Source organism: Biomphalaria glabrata, chromosome 18 (genome assembly GCF_947242115.1).
Source record: "Biomphalaria glabrata chromosome 18, xgBioGlab47.1, whole genome shotgun sequence".
NCBI lineage: Eukaryota > Metazoa > Mollusca > Gastropoda > Planorbidae > Biomphalaria > Biomphalaria glabrata.
The window spans coordinates 15,540,181-15,560,218 of NC_074728.1; the positions used below are offsets into that span (position 1 = coordinate 15,540,181).

The following is a 20,038-nucleotide window of genomic DNA, read 5'->3' on the forward strand; positions in this document are numbered from 1 at the left end:
TGTCTCAGATTTAATCGAAGATTAAAGTGCTACTTTACTTTGGAGCCCTGAGTTGTCAAGTCCTTTAAGTTGGTGGTGTGTGGTGCAGTTTGCAGAGAGCCTGGATAGTTAGATTCGTTACAATATCTACAATTTTACTTCCTTATTAGGCAGAATGCTGCCATGTTATTTTACAATTTCGTCAGTCACGAAAATTGAAAGAATGCTTCATCTTTTTGATCGGTAAACTCAAACTGTGTTGTAGTCACAGTCTCGAAATGAACAAGCTTTATTCGGAGGTCACAGAATCCTTAACGTCCATCGTTATCACTATGGATTTAGATAGCATCAAAATAGCCAACCTATGACTATCTGTTCAACGTTTATGGTTAAAAACCTTATTAGTAGGAAACAACCATTGGGTCAATCAATTTGCTTTGTTGTTTCAAGTACATGGAAAGGAGTTTGAGTGTTCACTGACACATTTTATCACCTGTATCTAGGAAAATTAGTGATGATTAGCAGTGGCGTAGCTTATGATATTGGGCCCCCTCCCTAAGAGTAGTGTTACAAATGAACAGTGACAAGTAGAGGTCAACGTGTGACCCCAGCGAGATGACACAGCAGCCAGTGTTCTCTGAAATCTACGCGTATAAACAAAGACAGGATGTGACGTGCCTTCACGTGTTGTTCCAGAGGACGAACTGATCTACGAAGAGGGCAGTGTTACAAATGAACAGTGACAGTTAGATAACACTGCAGCAGGTGTTCTCTGGAATCGACATGTATAAACAACGACAGGATGTGATGTTTCCTCCCGTGTTGTTCCAGAGGATACTAGCAGTGTTTTTGCAACAATGGACAAGCGATTAGGGACTCTATATAAGCCAGTGAGTTAATGTTAAAGTCAGTCGTGAGTGAGTCGTCGGTACTGTTGTCTACTGTGCGAGACAGTAGAAGAGAGATGTGTGCGACTCGATGCAAGTTAACTAGGGTAGAGTTAACTGGAGTGGACTACTGTCGTTAAAGTCTATACAGCGTACTACAGTGGACTTGAGCCGTTACAGTAAGTCGATGTAAGATGTGTACGGCTCTGATTCGGTAGACTTGAGTACGACTTGGTTCAGCTTTGGGAGACCAGGAACGATACTGGGAAGTGTGTCGTTGGTTTGTTCTGTGGAATACGGCTCGATGCAAATTGAGAAGAGATGAATTGCAACGAAGTGAAGAGATGAATTGCAGAAGTACAGCTAACTGTAAACTGACAGATATTGTACAGTATTCTACGCTACATGTTACAGTAACGAATTGTTAGAGTTAATAGTCATTAAATTTATATGAAGCTGAAAGTTGAGTCGTCAAGTTCTTTGCAGTGTTTTTATTTGTGTGCCTACTAGTACATTTAGCCAGAAGATTCAGAAATACGTAACAGTATGATAAAAATAAAGGGAGACTGTGAACACGCTGCAAGCTCTACAAGCTGGATCCAGGACCGAGTTCCAACGTTAAGCCTTTTCCTGTGTTCTAAGATAAAGTGACACGTGCCACCGAAATGATAATTTAAAGATGACCGAAAAATGAAAGCTTGTTGCATCTTACTAATGAGATCTACATCGATTTGTTATTTTGTATTTCTGTTATATTTTTGTTAGGGATTATAATATAACAACATTATGAATGGTAAGTAAAAATATATGAGAATGTAATAGATTGTAATTATTACATTCGACACATTTTTGTTTTCAATTTTTTAAAGTTCCCATTATGGGCCCCTGTTGGTCATTCAGGGTTCATTGAACCCCTTCGCATCATGGATGCTACGCCACTGATGATCAGGCTATGACTTTAAAATATAAAGATTATTTACGACATTGATGCAACAAAGAAATCTTTCTTGTAAAGAATAATGTATCACAGTAGTGTAGATACAAACAAGTTTCTACTTTTGATATTCCTTTATTTTGCTTCCAATTTTACTTTTTATTCATTTTCAATACTATTTTATGGCATTTCTAGCCCTACTCAACATCTTATGAAGAACATTTAATCAAATTAAGTCCAAATTAAAATATTATATTTAATTACTTTCGATAAGACAAACCAAAGACGCCTAATGTAGAAAACCTCTAGTTTCAATATTAGGCACAATAGATTTAAAAAAAAAATTACTTTCCAAATAAACGACTTCCTTATACGATGATTTAAAAAAAATCTTAACAAATTCAAATATTAATATTTTTTGGAACAAAAGGAAACCATGTCAAGCAATATTTTTTCTATCAATAATTGAATGTTTTTTTTGAGTAATTTATCACACTACGTAACTAATACCAAAGCCCTATTCTAGCGAATAGCTGGGCGTCAGGACATCTGCACTCTATTCAGTTGTAGAAGCTGGTTTGGACAGGTTCACAGAATACCACTCGGTCGACTTGCTCGAGACCTAATAGAAGCCAGGGGTAGGTCGTACACTTGAAAATGTATTGATGCATGCAAGCGCGAACATAAAGCTCTTTAAAATGGACACCAACAATTTGGGAGAAAGAGACACTGGATAGATCTGAAGTATGTAGAAGGGTCAGATGCTGCAGCATCTGATGACTACAGATGTCCAACATGTGACCGCAGGATTGGTCTCTTTAGCCATCTGAAAAGTTGCAAAGTGAAAAGACCTGTACCATGGGACAGACTAAAACCACTGCTAACTCCCATCTTTACTGTTTTACCTTTTCAATCTGCCGAACTGTGTCTGTCTCATTGTCTGTCTTATTCGTACACCAAGTAAACAATTTAGCGAGTAATGCCTGAGTAGCAAACATTTGAATCCTGAAAAAAAAAATTGACCGAAAATTAAAAGCAAATCATTTTGAACGTGTATATTTTTTAATATTCTTTACATTTAAATATTGAAACTGATTAGGTCATTGTAAAAAGTATTTTCTTCTTTGGTCTTTTAAAATTGTAATGATTTTTTAAATGCGATTTTCATTTCTATCATTTTATTATTACTGTACGATATAATAAGTAAGAATATCATATTCTATCATTGTGTCTGCCTCCTCTTTCTCAGTCTGCCGTCATTACCTATCACTCTGTCTCCTTATCTTTAAAATCACCCTATGTCTTAGACCAGTCCATTTGCCGTGGACTGCGACGGGTAAGGGGGGATAAAGAGATCCTGGTATTTGAGTAGGTGTCTATCCGAGGATAAACTACCATAATACAATACTTTCGCTCCAAGTTCCTCTAGACCTGAGGCCCAGATGGCCAGCTCTGGGTCAAACGGCTGGTCACGCTGAGCTACCAGCATAGGTCGAAGGCAGTGGCTGGAGGGTCAATCAGGGAGCTTCTGTATCGGACACATGTCAGATGCAGCAGCTGACTGAGTATAGCACCTGTGTACCCCTGGCGGGTTCATTCTTGACATCCGAATGGCCCGTCCCCTTGTTGGACTCGATGGCGGGTGGGAGCACAGATGCCGAAGTACTACTAATATCCATGGAGAAAAAAACACCCCAAAAACTACTTGCCCCAGATTTGTGTCTGGTCAAGAGGCGAAGAATGAGTCAAAAAAAGGAGGAGGCCACAAGAAGCTGTACTACCTGGCCATCAATTTTGGTAGTCAGGTGCATAGAGAAGGGGAAAGCCTGACAAAGATTAGCCCTTTTCTCATCGACAAGGGACTTAAGTCAGTAGTGGGATAGTCCAAGAGTGTATCTAAGCTACACAAGTCATTGGAACTTCTCGTAGAAGTTGATAGCAAGATACACTCTGATGGGCTTTTACGATGCAGAAGAATCTGTGATCTCCAAGTGGAAGTCATGCCACACATGAGTATGAATACCAGCAGAGGTGTAATCAGCTCTAGAGACCTGCTGGAATGTTCCGAGAAGGAAATAGTGGAGGGAATTGAAGGAGTCACCCATGCCCGGCGCATTACCAGGCGAAGGGATGATGAGGAGGCCAAAATCGCCACTATTATCCTAATCTTCGGAACTAGGACACCGCAACAGTATGTTAAGGCAGGATACCTACGAGTTCCAGTGAGGCCCTATATACCTAACCTTATGAGGTGCTTTAAGTGCAAGGGCTATGGACACGGCGCGGCAGTTTGCAAGAGGAACACTGTGTGTGCCAGATGTGCTTGAGAGGTCACTGGAATAAAGGGAAACCCCTCCGGGGGCCTCCCAAGGCCAAATAGCTCCAAGTAGGTCATCTAGAATAAGCCATGGATTCCAGAATTGTACAGTGGAATTGTAGAGGCCTCAAGGCCAATTACGAGGAAATGCAGCTACTGATGGACTCTTGAGACTTTTGTAGCTGTCTGCTTACAGGAAACATTTCTAAAAGATTGCATCAGCTTCCGAAACTACCGTGCTTACACCAAGAATGTTGAGGATGCAGAGAGAGCATCAGGTGGAGTCTGTATCCTTGTGAAGGATAGCATCCCCCATGAGAGGATAGAACTACAGACCACACTACAGTCCGTAGCAGCTAGGATAACCCTTCACACGATTATCACTTGCTGCAGCCTGTATCTACCACCAGGCGCTCCATTAAACCGAACAGACATGGAGGACCTATTGAAACAACTTCCCCGGCCTTATTTAATCCTTGGGGATTTCAATGCCCATAACACCATGTGGGGATCCAACAATACCGACACAAGAGGTCGTATGCTGGAGGATATCTTCCTCCAACATGATTTATGCATACTTAATGATGCATCACCGACCTACTTGCACCCAGGAACTGGATCATTCACATGCATTGACCTCACCGTATGCGTCCCCGGACTACTGGACGATTTTAAATGGTCAGTTAGCAATGATCTACGGGGAAGTGATCACTTCCCAATCATCATTACTAACAATCTCCCTTCATTGGGACGACCTCAGCGGTGGAAACTGAATAAGGCCGATTGGGAACAATTCCAAAAAAGATGCTCTGAGGATATCACAGAAAATATCCTCCATGAACAGAACCCAGCTGATACCTTTGCTAGCAAGCTACTAAGTATAGCCAGGAAAGTTGTACCCCTAACCTCTGCAAATCCAAAACGGCCTAGCAAACCATGGTTTGATACAGCTTGCAAAAGTGCTATTGGTGATAGGAAAAAACGACTGGCTGCATTTATAAAGAATCCTTCCCAGGAAAACCTAAAGCTATTCAGGATAGCTAGAGCAAAGGCTAGACAAACCATACGGTCAGCCAAAAGGAATTCCTGGAGAAGATTTGTCGGCAGTCTGGATGCCAAAACTTCTGCTAGAGCGGTTTGGAAGGCAGTAAGGCGAATCAAAGGGAAAGAATCAAATGCAATAGGGCATTTGAAAAACCAAGGACGAACTGTCACGTCCCCCAGAGAAATAGCTGACTGCCTTGCATCCTCAATAGCAGAAAAATCATTCACTGCACACTACACGCCAGAGTTCCAAAAAGTCAAAACCAGGGAGGAAAGACACCCCATTGATTTCAGGTCAGAGAACAATGAAGACTACAACAAACCGTTCTCGCTTGAGGAACTGAGGGAATCGCTGGACAAGTCACATGACACAGCGCCTGGAGAAGACGAAATCCATTACCAGTTCCTCAAGCACCTTCCCGAACCCTCATTGGTAGTCCTACTAGGGGTCTATAACTGTGTGTGGCAAACAGGCGCTTTCCCAAACAGCTGGAGGAAAGCCACAGTTATACCGATACCTAAACCGGGAAGAGACGGCTCTGACCCAGCTAACTATCGACCAATAGCACTAACAAGCTGCATCTGCAAAACCATGGAAATAATGATTAACAGTAGGCTGGTCTGGTACCTGGAAAGGAATAAAGTGATCTCAAACTACCAGTGCGGATTCCGGCAGGGGCGGACAACAACTGACCACCTGGTAAGGCTGGAAGCTTATATTAGAAATGCATTACTCAGAAGATAACATCTAGTAGCTGTATTCTTCGATATAGAAAAGGCCTATGACACAACCTGGAAACATGGCATTCTACGTGACCTGGCGCTTATGGGGCTTAAGGGACACCTCCCCCGTTTTGTGGAGGAATTCCTGAAAGATCGAAAATTTCAGGTCCGAGTGGGCAACTCCGCTTCTGACACTCATGACCAGGAAATGGGTGTACCCCAGGGCAGCATTCTGTCAGTCACCCTGTTCAACATTAAAATAAATAGCATCATAAATGCGCTGTCCCCTGGCATAGAGTGCTCTTTGTATGTTGATGACTTTGTCATTCTTACTTATGGGAAAAACATGAACACCTTAGAAAGGAAATTACAGTTATGTTTAAACAAAATTCAGGGTTGGGCAAACTATAATGGTTTCAAATTCTCTGACTCCAAAACAGTTAGTATGCATTTTTGTAATCTAAGGGGGCTCCACCCAGACCCTGAACTATTTATACACAAAAAGAAGATCCCCGTCGTAAACTACAAAATTTTTAGGCCTCACCTTAGATTCCAAATTTAATTTTCTCCCCCACATTAAGGAACTTAAGAAGAAATGCCAAAAGTCATTAAACATACTAAGAGTACTCAGCCATACTGACTGGGGAGCTGACAGAGATACCTTGCTGCTGCTCTATCGGTGTCTAATTCGATCCAAGCTAGACTACGGATCCATAATATATGGAGCAGCAAGGAAGTCGTACCTAAAAATACTGGAACCAATACAAAATGCTGCCCTGCGTCTCTGTCTCGGCGCGTTTCGTACATCACCTATCCCAAGTCTCCATGTGGAGGCTGGAGAACTCCCCATGGATATAAGAATGAAAAAGCTTGCAATGCAGTATATAGTCAAGCTAAAATCCAACCCCACGAACCCTGCTTTTGACTCCATATTTAACCCCACAGAGGTAGAATTATACAATCGAAGGCCTAACGTCATACAGCCGTTGGGCCTTCGAATGAGAGAACCCATCCAAAATTTAACCCCACCCATTGACCAAATCTCTAAAATAGAAACCCCTCAGAATCCTCCTTGGCTAATGAATAAACCTAAATTAAATTTATCCCTCCTTAATTTCAAAAAAGAAAATACAGACCCAAGCATACTACAAGTCCACTTTAGGGAACTGCAGGAGAGCTACGGAGATTGTGGCACCATCTACACAGACGGATCCAAAATGGAGGGAAAGGTCGCGTGTGCCTGCTCCTTTCGGAACAAAACAATCTCCCGTAGACTCCCCGATGGCTGCTCCATCTTTACGGCCGAATTGCACGCAATATTGCTTGCACTTATGGCCGTAAAAGCATCAGAAAGGAGTAAATTTATAATCTGCTCCGACTCCAAATCTGCATTGCAAGCTTTGGGGCGGATGAAGAATGACATCCCATTGGTACATAAGAGCCTGAAGCTGTTGGACCTAATAACAGCCGACCGTAGGGATGTCACCTTCATCTGGGTCCCCTCCCATGTTGGCATTGAGGGAAACGAAGCGCAGACAGAGAAGCAAAGAGAGCCCTAAATCATGCGGTGTCAGGAACCCAAATTCCCTACTCGGACCTGAGACAAAGTATTGCCTCTGCCACCTATCGAGAGTGGCAGAACCGATGGGAGGCTGAGACTCACAGTAAACTCAGGCAGATTGCGGCGGATGTCAGGTGGCGGCCCACATCTAAGGGTCTGACAAGGCGTGGTAGCACAACCATGTCCAGACTTAGGATTGGCCACACCTACATCACGCACTCTTTTGTACTGAAGAGAGAGGAGCCCCCACTTTGCGAGTACTGTGACTCTCGCCTCACCGTGGAACATATCCTCGTTGATTGCCCCAGATACCAGGATGTCAGGGCGAAACATTTTAGAGCCACTAATCTAAAAACACTATTTAATAATGTCGACCCTGGGAAGGTACTGGGCTTTATTCGGGAAGTGGGGCTATCTACGAAGATCTGATTTCTGAATTTGTGAACATGCACTATTTACATTAGATTTTTACCAAATATTTAAATTTTTACTACCTTTACTATTTTAACTGTGAATAGACCTTAATTTTAATTATATTACTGTATAGAATCTGGCCCTTGTTGCTTAGAGAGAGAGTAGTCCTTAAGGGACTGCAGGCACGACATGGCCTAAATTGTGCCGATGTGCCTCAAATCAACAAATCAACAAATGTCCTCCTCTCCATCTAAACCCAAGACTAAAAATACCAAGGTCACTGGAATAAAGGGAAACCCCTCCGGGGTCCACCCAAGGCCTAATAGCTCCAAGTAGGTAACTTAGAATAAGCCATGGATTCCAGGATTGTGCAGTGAAACTGTAGAGGCCTCAAGGCCAATTATGAGAAAAAGCAGCTACTGATGGATTCTGAGACTCCTGTAGCTGTCTGCTTACAGGAATCATTTCTGAAAGGTAGCATCAGTTTCCGAACTACCTCGGCACTATATAATCCTAGGGGATTTCAATGCCGATAACACTATGTGGGGATCCAACAATACTGACAAAAGAGGTCGTATGCTGGAGGATATCTTCCTCCAACATGATTTATGCATACTTAATGATGCATCACCGACCTACTTGCACCCAGGAATTGGATCTCTCACATGCATTGACCTCACCGTATGTGTCCCCGGACTTCTGGTCGATTTTAAGTGGTCAGTAAGCAATGATCTACGAGGAAGTGATCACTTTCCAATCATCATTGCTAACAATCTCCCCTCATTGGGACGACTTCAGCGGTGGAAGCTGAATAAAGCTGATTGGGAACAATTCCAAAAAAGATGCTCCGAGGATATCACAGAAAATATCCTAAATGAACAGAACCCAGCTCATATCTTTGCTGGCAAACTATTTGGTATTGCTCGGAAAGTTGTCCCCCTAACCTCCGCAAAACCAAAATGGCCTATCAAACCATGGTTTGATACAGCTTGCAAAAGTGCTATTGGCGATAGGAAAAAAAAACTGCTGGCTGCATTTATAAAGAATCCTTCCCAGGAAAATCTAAAGCTATTGAGGATAGCTAGAGCGAAGGCTAGACTAACCATACGGTCAGCCAAAAGGATTTTCTGGAGGAACTTTGTAAGCAGTGTGGATGCCAAAATGCCACATCTAAGGGTCTGACAAGGCGTGGTAGCTCGATCATGTCCAGACTTAGGATTGGCCACACTTTGTGAGTACTGTGACTCTCGTCTCACTCATTGATTTCCCCAGATACCAGGATATTAGGGGAACATTTTTAGAGCGCACAACTTAAAGACACAATTCGATCGTGTTGACCCTGAGAAGGTACTGGGCTTTGTCCGGGAGGTGGGGATGTCTATGAAGATTTGATTTGTGAAATTGTGAACATATAATATTTACAAAAGATTTTTTACTAAATTATTACTAAATTTACAAAATTTTTAGTAACTTTACTATTTTAACTGTGCCAAAAACTCAAACTTGATTGAATCTAATCGGATCAGATTGTACTGATTGAAGCTGGTACAGATTGGATCTACTCAGATTGGATCAGACTGAAAGGGATATAATCGGATGAGCTTATCCTATAAAGAAAGTTCTAGTCTGAGGATTGAGCACAAGACATCTACGTTATTAATGAAACACTATTACAACTTTGCTGCTCGTTTCGGGAATTTCCATTGAGCAAAACTTTTTCCTTCCAGGCACCCAAGAAGTGAATACAAGCTAATATACTGCGGTCATATTGGGGAAAAAAACAAAAATGAAGTTATAGTAGATTATGATTGTTATTATTATTTGGCGCATTAAGGTAATGTCGAGCCCCAGGATTTTTACTTCTCTACTCAATACAGTCGGGACGATAGAACATGTACAAGTTCAAATATAAATATTAATATCAGCTTATTTAGAATTCAAACAATAGAGATTCTGTTCATAATTATATCTACTAATCTGTTCATAATTATATCTACTAATCTGTTCATAATTATATCTACTAACAGAATACAAAATATGTGTACGGACGCGAGAGCGTCTTGTATTTTTGTTTTGAATTTTTTATTACGTCACTAAGTCCGGTGACATTTATTGGTTATTTTTGTTATGAGCCAGTTCACCATCTGAAGTTGGTTGAAACGGACGATGTGTTGGTCCATAAAAGGTTATTAGTCTGTGTAAACAAGTACTAATCCCTTGTATTTATTATTCGGTAGAATTTTTGGACCTCTGTTTAGGTTGAGTCACTTCGTTATTATATGTTCTAAAAGGTTGTTATATTTCTAGTTTTAGAGTAGAAGTTGAGTTTTGTGTTTATTTTTGCTTATAGGGTGCCAGTGTTAGAGTTGTATGTAATGAACTCGATTCTTTGCCCGTGTTGGCGTCGCTTATGATCTCAGAAATATATATCACAGTCTTGAGTGTCAATGTCAGATTGGCGATTATTGACGGCGTTGAGTGTCAGTGGCTGTTACACAACAGTAGGGGAAAAATACGTAAAAAAAACGTTGCAACTTCTGTTGTAATGGTTACCCATTTGAGCTCTAGCCTTCAAGCCATGGCTGGCTTGGAAAGAAAGTCACCTTTGGTCGAAAAGGCATTAGGCGCCGCAAATAACATCCGCCTATTTATTGGAGCTGTCATCTTTATGCAGTGGGTGCCCTCGCACTGCGTCGTGGGTGGCAATGAGGCGGCTGATGCTTTAGCACGAGAAAGAACACTGGCGTGCCCACTTTCGTGGCTCCAAGTACGTTTAACCAAGCTACCACATTAATCCAAGAGTGGGTACATGACAAGTGGTTGAAATCCTGGGATGGCTCCAACAAAGCCCGTGGAGTCTGGCAGCATTTGCATCGCCCCGACCGCGAAAATCCATGGTGGAGGCCCAGAAGGCCGGAACAATCCATTATTGCGCAGTGTAGGACGGGGCACTGCCCTGCTGGTGCTTATTTTGGCCGGTTCCGGACAAATTTTGATGCGCGATGCCGACACTGTGAAGAGAACTGCGGGGAAGTGTGTCTGTAGAGTCACTTGACCTGTATGGGAGCTATAAGGCACTAGGCCAAAGAGTTTCTCGCCATTGCTCTACGGGAGGACTAGTGCTTCCAGCCTTGCTACCGATTGGAGTTCATCTCAGGTTATACAACAGTTGGTGCCAGTTGGGAATCAGTTGAGGTCTAACTCTATCATTGCTGATGTTGACAGTAATACGAAGTCAGTTGGTCAGCGTCTGGTTTACTGTGAAACCATGGTGACAAGTTGGTAGCAGTAGCAAGGTGCTTATGTATAATTATTGAATACATATCTCTTCTCACTATTGTAACGAATCTCAATATTCAGACTCTCTGCAACTGTACCACACGATTACCAACTCAAAGAACTTGACAACTCAGATCTCCAAACTAACATAAAGGTTTAATGTCCAATAAAATGCAGTCAATATTGTACTATTGGCAACAAGCAACATTGACTGTACAATGTTCTGGATATATGGGTTGTTCGTCATTCATCCAGTGCTTCTGTCACCCTTCTGACAAATTCTTGCTCTTTGACTTCAAGCCTTTACTCTTGATGAGCACTCCCAGATGCTTGTTTAGCTGCTTCGTATGAGAGAGAGTATACTAGGGCTTAACTGACCTTGCGTTTACCACTAACTCAAGTGGCTTTCTTCAACTCAGGCATCGAAGTGCATTAATGAAAGCGCCTGTGATGATGACTACCAGAAAATCTTGTGCGGCGGTTGGGTAGGCCAATGTGCGAGGCGTTCGATGTCTGTGTCAAGCTCCTGTAGTGTTTCATCGGGACGCTGTTATCGTGTCTTCAGTTGCACTCGATAAACTTCTTGCAAATGTTCATTCCCATATCGGAGTTCCATAGCCTGTAAGAGAGCGGCGAAGTCTTGCTGGTTCGGTAAGGACTGAAGCAATTTTGGAGGCCTTTTCTCTTAAAGATAACACATAGGCAGTTGCTTTCTCATCCTCGCTGTTCCATTTGTTAACTTTAGCCGCTGCAACAAATTGTTTCTTGTACATTCTCCGGGACACGGAACCATGAAATACGGGGGTCTTCATTTCCTGGAGACTTCATGTACAATTGACCTCATATTTGCTTTCGATGCATTAGTGTGCTTACTATGAACTTGCATCTTTATTTTTTCGATTTCTTTCTCCACTGCGTCGACCCTCTGATTCATCTGTTCGCCAATGGATGTTTTTCTCTCCTCCACAACATATAAGCGTTGGTTCATAGCCAATAACTCGGTTTTGAGCCCCGAGTCCATAGCGTCTATCTTGGAATTGGTGTTTCCTAGCCCCGAATTCATCTCTTCTTGCTTAGAGTTGAACTCAATATCTGGTTCGACTTCAAAAAGATACGTGTCCGGATCTTCGTACTCCAGGTCCTCCCGTAGTCGTGCTTGAAAGGTTTCCTTATTTTTACTTGTCTTCAGCCCTCGATCACGTAGCTCTCGCTTCAGTTCTTTCACAAGGAGTTGGTCAAGCGTTTTCAGGGAAGCCATAAAGAGATCCCACTTCTGACACCATTTTTAACACACCTCAATATTCAGGCTCTCTGAAACTGCACCATACGACATTACTAACTCAAAGAACTTGACAACTCAGATTTCCTAATTAACGAAAAAGCTAAATATCCAATAAATTACAGCCAATATTGTACTATTGGGAAAACGCAACACTAACTGTACAATGTTCTGGATATCTGAACCGTCGTATCAACTCTGTACTGAAGGACGACCTGACTGACTCTTAGATACCTGCGCTCTTCATATATGGTCCCTAATGGCTTTCTAGAACCGGCCGGAACATCGCTCGACCCTTCTTGTTAATCACATGATCATATCCCACGTGCCTGGTCTGAGTAGTATTCACTCTAGATGTTTCTGCATACCATTCATAGTAGTTAACGGTTTCGGTTCGTCACGGTTGACCGCTCAGCTAGCGTTGGCCTCTGGCCTGGGGCGATTTGCGTCGGCTGACTACACACTATATTACCCCATCCGTGTCACCACCAGGTTTATAACAATATTATATATATAAAGTAGAATGTAAGGCATATGTAAGTGACGAATAGAAATCAAAACCGTTTGACCAATCTTGATAAAACTTGACATAAATGTTCATTGGGTACTAACTTAGACCGTAGTGTATGTATTGTAGCCCTAAAACAAAACTTAAGACCCTCAAAAAAAACTTGACCAACTCTATGAAAGCATTATAACTTCATCGATCTAGGCCATGTTTCCCATGTTTACATGAGAAAAGATCGAAAGGATCTAGATCTAGATCTAATTTTAAGAACTACACTTTGCGCAGATACCTACATGTCTTTTAAATAGCTTTTGTTGCTGTTAATGATTGTTTCTGTTGGTATGAATTCAGTTTTAAGTCTACAAAAAGAACGTACCTTGCAAGTTTGTCCGTTGTTTCTATATTTATGAAAGACGTCTGACTTAAATTTCTCGCAATTTTTTCCAATGTCAATATGCTATACCTCTTTCAATAGAGAAGGCAAATTAAAACGTTATATATAGTATATATTATATATATAGTATATGTGAATCAGAACAGTTCTACAAAAAGGATAGAAAAATCAATAACACAAAGGCAGTGTTATCATACAAACTCAGAGGTACCAATGGGCAAGATTTTTTTTTTTATTCATAACTTTGCTTTGACTGTCTTAAAAAAATATAAAATTTCAAAATCATTTGACGTTTATTTAAACTTTAAAACAAAATGAATCACCTATTATCGATAAAGAGACTTCTAGACCTTTGGCAAGAAAATTAAATGTAATATGCCGGAAAAGCAATGTTTGTAATCATTTGGCAATGTTATTTAATTATTAAAAAAAAAAACGAACAACATCTAATCAATTATGAGATTTCTGCTTAAGGTAGATGTATTTGTTTATGAAAATGAGAAATCATCTTTTGATTTTTTAAAATCTTAAAATGATAGACAAAGCTAATAAAGGTTTTTCATCATACAGCGCCCCTAAAAGTAATAATAAAAGATTATTTGAAACATTTTGGTTTTTAAGGGGCGGGTATGGGGCATATGTGTGTGTGTATGTGTGTGTATGTGTGTGTGTGTGTGCATAATTTATATTTATTTCATTCTTACCCTTCATTCTTTCCGAAGACGATTATTGAACCCTAGAATAGGCTCTTCCTGGAGTTAGTGGAAAACTTGTAGACTTTCCGCAGTTGCCAGCAAGGGGGTCTAAGGGAGCGCTGAGAGGTCCTCCAGCGTGGTTCGGGGCAGAGCCCGCCGCCAGGCACTTTTTCCGGTATTGAAAGCCAACAAAATGCATATTCTGAGGTATCTACAGTGCATTACCCTGCTATTAAAAAGTTTTATTTCGAAAACCTAATCTGCTATTCTTACTTATTTACCCTGCTTCCACAAAAAACTGTCATTAGCAATGTCTGAAGCCTCTTAACATCTGCTCTGAGAACCTCCACGAAAGTGTGGTCCAAGTTGTACTAGGATGTCCCTGTTTGCGCTTTCCTCGTAATGGCCTCCATATCATCGTCTGGTATGCGTAATTTATTTTGTCGGAGAACATGTCCCGCAAACCTCACGCGACGCTCTGTCACAACCTTACTAAGGTGTCGAATCCCAGTTTGGCATAGAATTTCCTTGATTGAGACCCAATCTCTAAAATTGACTCCTAAAATCCGCCTTAGCCATCTCAGTTGAGCCACAATTAGTCCTTTTCAATTTCGGCAGTTGATTATTTACTGCACTTCATTAATGGCTACGGTCTTGTCAAAATCATAGAATTTGGTGACAGTAATTTGCTTTAGAATAATATTGAAGAGAGTGGTTTTTAATCTTAAAACTCTCTGTAGGGAAATTTAAACTCAAAACCATCTGAAGGGGTTTTAAACTTTAAAAAAAGAGGGAGAGTTAAATTCAAAACCCTTTTGACCAGGCTCATAGAATTTTGAGTGTGTATTTTTTTTTATATTGAAGAGGTGGTTTTTAGCTGCAAACTCGGCTTAACGGTGTTTTAAACACAAAACCCCTCTTGACTAAGCTCATAGGATCTAGTGACTTATGTATGGTTTAGTCTTATATTGAAGAGTGGGTTTTATCCTAAATTTAAAATCAAAACCTTCTTTAGCTATGCTCTTGGAATTTGAGGATTGTCGTTTGCATTATTATTTTTTTGTTTTATAGAAGAGGGGGATTTAACTACAATACCTCCTGGTAGGGGTTTTTAAACTAAACGAACCCTTGGCTGCGCTGGGGTAAGTGATGGTTTAGCATTAATATCTCACCTAAAATAAACAAAATCAAAGCAAAAAATCATTCATTAAATTGCGACTCCTCTCTGGGTGGGGGAGGGGGGGTCGACCCCATCCGGCTACGCCTATGTTTGACGAGTCAGTAACATTACGTTTTTTTATAATAATTTTTTTTCGTTGCTAACACTGTCGTGATTAAAAGTGTGCTCGTATTCTCGTATTATACTCGGAATTTACTACATTGCCTAAACCCTAAAAATTAATTATTTTTTTGTACATGTATTGTCTTTCTTTTATATTATGGTATGCTTTTATTTAGTAGTATATTTATTCAATAATTAATAAGTGGATTTTTATTAAGTCTTTCGAAAAAATGTCTTCCTTATATATATATATATATATATATATATATATATATATATATATATATATATATATATATATATATATATATATATATGCTTTTATATGTAGAGTTAGGGTGTACTGTCCGTTAGGGTTAGGGTTTGGAAAAATAAATCGTCCCGCCCCCTGTCAAAAATTCTGGATGCGCTAGTGGTCTGTGTGAGGATATTATAATATTATTTTATAAGGTGTTTTCACAGCTCACCGACAGACTTGAGAGAGTATAGACAAACGGCAGGAATAGTGTGACACTGAAATTTATAACTTGGATGGCTACTCAATACCGGTAGGTCGAAACAGACATATATGATTTAGTAACGTACATATACGATTTAGTAACGTACATATATGATTTAGTAACGTTAGTTTAGACGTGGGTTAGGGACTCAGCCTATACAGAGAGGGTGCTTGGGGCAGTTGGGAAACAGTGCCATGTACTGTAAGCAGGGGCGTGTGTTGTGTGCTTAACGTTTTCTGGTGAATGACACCTAGGACAACGGGAGCAAGTCGCCGAAGATGGCTCGCGATCTTGGCACCAAGAGGTGTGAGTTGTTTGGCTGAGACTATTAACAAAGTGTAGGATGTATTTCTAAGGGACCAGGGTAAGAAGAGATGATTTTATTTGTTATAGATCTAGCATTAGATGTTAGTCGATTATGAATAACACACACACGCACACATACATGTAGAGCTGTAGAGCTACACAAGTAGACTGTCATACGCTAAGGAAAAAAATGTAACTCACAAGCTCAATTTCTTCGGGGTCGATCTCTGATTCTGCTAGCAACAGTGTAGTCCAAGATACCATTTCGAGAGCGTCTACATGTTTGACAGTAAAATGTCTGAATAAATATTGAAGTCTTGTTCGCATCTGTTGATATGTTGACAATTTTAAAAAAGGGAATCCAGAATTAAATTAACTAAATAATTTCTACGCTGAGATTTATGGATCTTAACTATATCTAATCAACATAAATGGTCTGTCAGGGATAAAAGAGCTTGCTTACTTGGTGATGCGCAGATACAATCAACATAAATGGTCTGTCAGGGATAAAAGAGCTTGCTTACTTGGTGATGCGCAGATACAATCAACATAAATGGTGTGTCAGGGATAAAAGAGCTTGCTTACTTGGTGATGCGCAGATACAATCAACATATGGTATGCTAATCAATGCCGAAAAAACACACATTATAACCAACTAGTCGACCGGCGGCGTAGCATACGCCGATATTTTGCAGGGCCGACTTTAGGCCACTGCAACCTATGCGACCGCTGTTCTGTTGTCACAGATTAATAATAAATTACTGTAGACGTTACTAATTAATAATGATAATAACGAGACTGTCTTTATCAAGGTAGACATATATAACTAACTTTTATTTCCGTCCGATTCTTTGCTTTCGCATAAAACATAAACAACAAACAATGACGTAATATCTTCTAATATTATCACATCCTTCCTTTTAAAGTTCTTAATACTTATATTTACAAAGAATTTTGACAACTCGACCACTTCTGGTTGTCTTGACCGGCACAGCAAGTTCTCTAGATGTTGGTTTATAATTGTCTGTTTCGTTTGTTCTAACAGTTTGCTGTTCATTGTCTTCGTCGGTGTCATAGTACCCAAAGATGTCTTCTTCGTAGCTCTTGTTTAAAAACCGTTGATTTCGTCTGTATGTTTTCCCATCATTAGTCTTTATGATGTAAGATCTGGTGTTTCTTAATGACGACGGGTCAAATAGGCTCTTCTGCACCGTCGGCATGCCAAAAGCTTTGTTCGGAGGGAAGGAACCGGACCGAGAAAGAGCAGCCCGCTCCACCTCTCATCTCTCTGACCCTCCCACGCGCCACATGCATGAAGCAGGGCGTCTCTTGCCCTCCCAGTTGTCAACCAAACTTCTGAGCAGACATCCCTCCTCCAGCCGCCTGTATCTCTCGTGAGCTAGAAGGACGGCTCACCCTCTGCGCAATTTCAACGGCTGCACATCGGGCATGATCACGCCGGCGGCAATTGGCGCTGTGCGAAACGTGCCGCATAGCTTCGCTAGAGACGGTTGCGAGGCCCAGACTTGAACAGGTACGTTTAGGTCCTTTTGGTCTCCCGCTTTGGCACGCCTCATCCGACTGAGGAAGGCCGCACGTAAGCAAGCGGCACAGTCGTCGACCAAACGATGATACCAGACGTGCTTACAACAAGCTGTCGGTTGAGGTACAGGAAGCCATCTCGGAGGTTGCGAGACTGAAATGGACCAAGACATGCGCCAGCCTGGATCTTGCGGATGGACGGAAGGCACGGCAGGCATGGAAACTCCTTAATAACTTGGCTAGACGAAAGAACCAAAAGCAGCAGCGCCCCTGTTAACGTGTCAGGGCATGATGGTCACAGACCGTCCAAGGTCGGATGCTCTAAACTCTAAACCGTGTCTTTGCGGCCATTTCTAAGTCAGCGAAACGGAGCGACATGTCGAAAGCCTTTAATGGCATCTGAAAGGCCAAAGCAAAACGCTGCATGGTCTATGGCGAAGATGAGATGAGCACATTCACTAACGTATTTACCCATGGAGAGCTAGCATTTGCACTTCGGAAGTGCAAGTTACGGAAAGCACCGTGGCCACATGGTCTTAACAATGAGATGCTGAAGAATCTTGGCCCAGTTCGCAGACGGAAACTGTTGGAATTGGTCAATTGGTCAAGGGGATTTTCCTAAGGCTTGGCGGGAGGCAACGATCGTACCTCTTCTCCAGAAGGAGAAAGTCCCAGACCGGTCGGAAAGCTATCGACCCATCTCGTTGACGTCCAATGTTAGGAAGACGGCGGAACGCATGGTCAACAGAAGACTTGTATGGCTCCTGGAAGTGAAAGGTCTCATTGCTCCTGAACAGGGCGGGTTCAGGCAGCACCGAAATGTGATCGACCAGGTGACACCATTTATGCAGAAGGTGACGGACGGCTTCCAGTGGGGCAACACGAATCGACCTGATCAGTCGACGTTAACGGTTTTCATAGATCTCAAACAAGCCTATGACAGAGTGAGGAGGCCCCATTTTTTGTTAAAGCTCATAAACCTAGGTGTGGGTTCTCATATGTTTAAGTGGATACAAAATTTCCTCACGGAGCGGACCGTGCAGACACGAGTTGGTAAGCGCGTGTCGAGGAAACCGCAAAGGTTGGCTCTCAGTTGTTCTCTCTTTCTTGTGTTCATCAACGACTTGCAATGTTAGAAGCTCCTCTTTGCAAACGACATCGTGTTGTGGGAGTCGGGGAGAGATCGCCAGCAGCTCATTGGCACTCTCCAGCAAGCACTGACGACAGTGTCTTGTTACGCCAGGCTGTGGGGCTTCGAGGTAAACCACACGAAGTCGGTTTACTCGTGGTTCACGTTAGGACACGCTATAGTGAAGGAAGCAGTTGAGCTCCGGATGGACGGCAAGATTCTGGCATGGGACAAAAAGCCCAACTACCTAGGGGTCATCCTCGATCAGAAATTGACCTTGTGTGACCATATCCAGCACGTACGCGAGACAGCCGCCGAGAGGCTGAACATCGTAAAACAGCTAGCTGGAACGAAGTACTGACCAGATTGCACAGTCATCATCAACAATTGTAAAACTCAAAGCAATCAGGAAAGATAACGGCATAGCCATCGACACTAAAATCATAGCAGAGCAACATTTTGCGAATCTCGGACGTTAACTGCAGAACGAGAGATGAAATAGAGATGCTATAGAAGGATACTAGGTATCACCTACATCTATCGCATCACAAATGAGAAGATTCAAAACGAAAGTGTCTACACTTTGTTTAGTAAATAAAATGGTCTTTGTTCGTCTTAATATTTTATTTACTAGTTACAACAACACATTTCCAATAACGATCAATAAAGCAGTCTTAGTGTCACTCTTAGCACAGCACGAGCTCACTGTTAGAGTTTTTACCAAGTCATCATTCTATTTACATTTCAAATATGCAGCTTTACATTTATGTAAGATGCCTAATATTATTAATATGAAATGAATATATAATTATATTTAAGTAATAACATTTAATTTAGAAAATTAATATTAATATAATATTGAAATAATGTTTTCTTAGGTTTTGAATTGATAAACTGGGAGAAAATTCAATCAGTACTAGAAGAGTTTAGCTCATGAACGAAATGTTTTTCATGAAATTATTTGCCTGTGTCAATTGTTGTGTCCAGTCTGTGAATTATTCAATATTATTGTAACTAAATATCTTTCTTGGTAGCATTCTATTTGTTTATAGAAATATATGTGTATTTAAGAGGCTATGTCAGTGACATATCATCATCATCTCATCTCTGCCTGTGGTCCTTTCTGTGGCATAGGCCACCAACCAGCTTCCTCCAGGCATCTCGGTTCTGGGCGAGTCTCTCCAACTCTCCCCACGTCTTGCCCATCTGCTTCCAGATCTGCTTCCTCAGGCAGGCATTGATGAATACCTGGATTTTTTTCATGG

General features: G+C 41.4%; 1 protein-coding gene across 4 annotated transcripts in view; it reads right to left on the reverse strand.

Moving 5' to 3' along the window:
* The window catches only part of LOC106079668 (polycystic kidney disease protein 1-like 1), a 360,015-nt gene that overhangs the window by 211,585 nt on the left and 128,392 nt on the right, over positions 1-20,038 (reverse strand). For all 4 annotated transcript variants that reach the window (XM_056017219.1, XM_056017218.1, XM_056017220.1 and 1 more), the window contains exons 23-25: positions 16,304-16,429; positions 13,302-13,390; positions 2,706-2,805 (exon numbers count right to left, since the gene is read on the reverse strand). In XM_056017219.1, the coding sequence (XP_055873194.1) occupies positions 2,706-2,805; positions 13,302-13,390; positions 16,304-16,429 (315 nt within the window). The remainder of the gene's footprint in view (positions 1-2,705; positions 2,806-13,301; positions 13,391-16,303; positions 16,430-20,038) is intronic.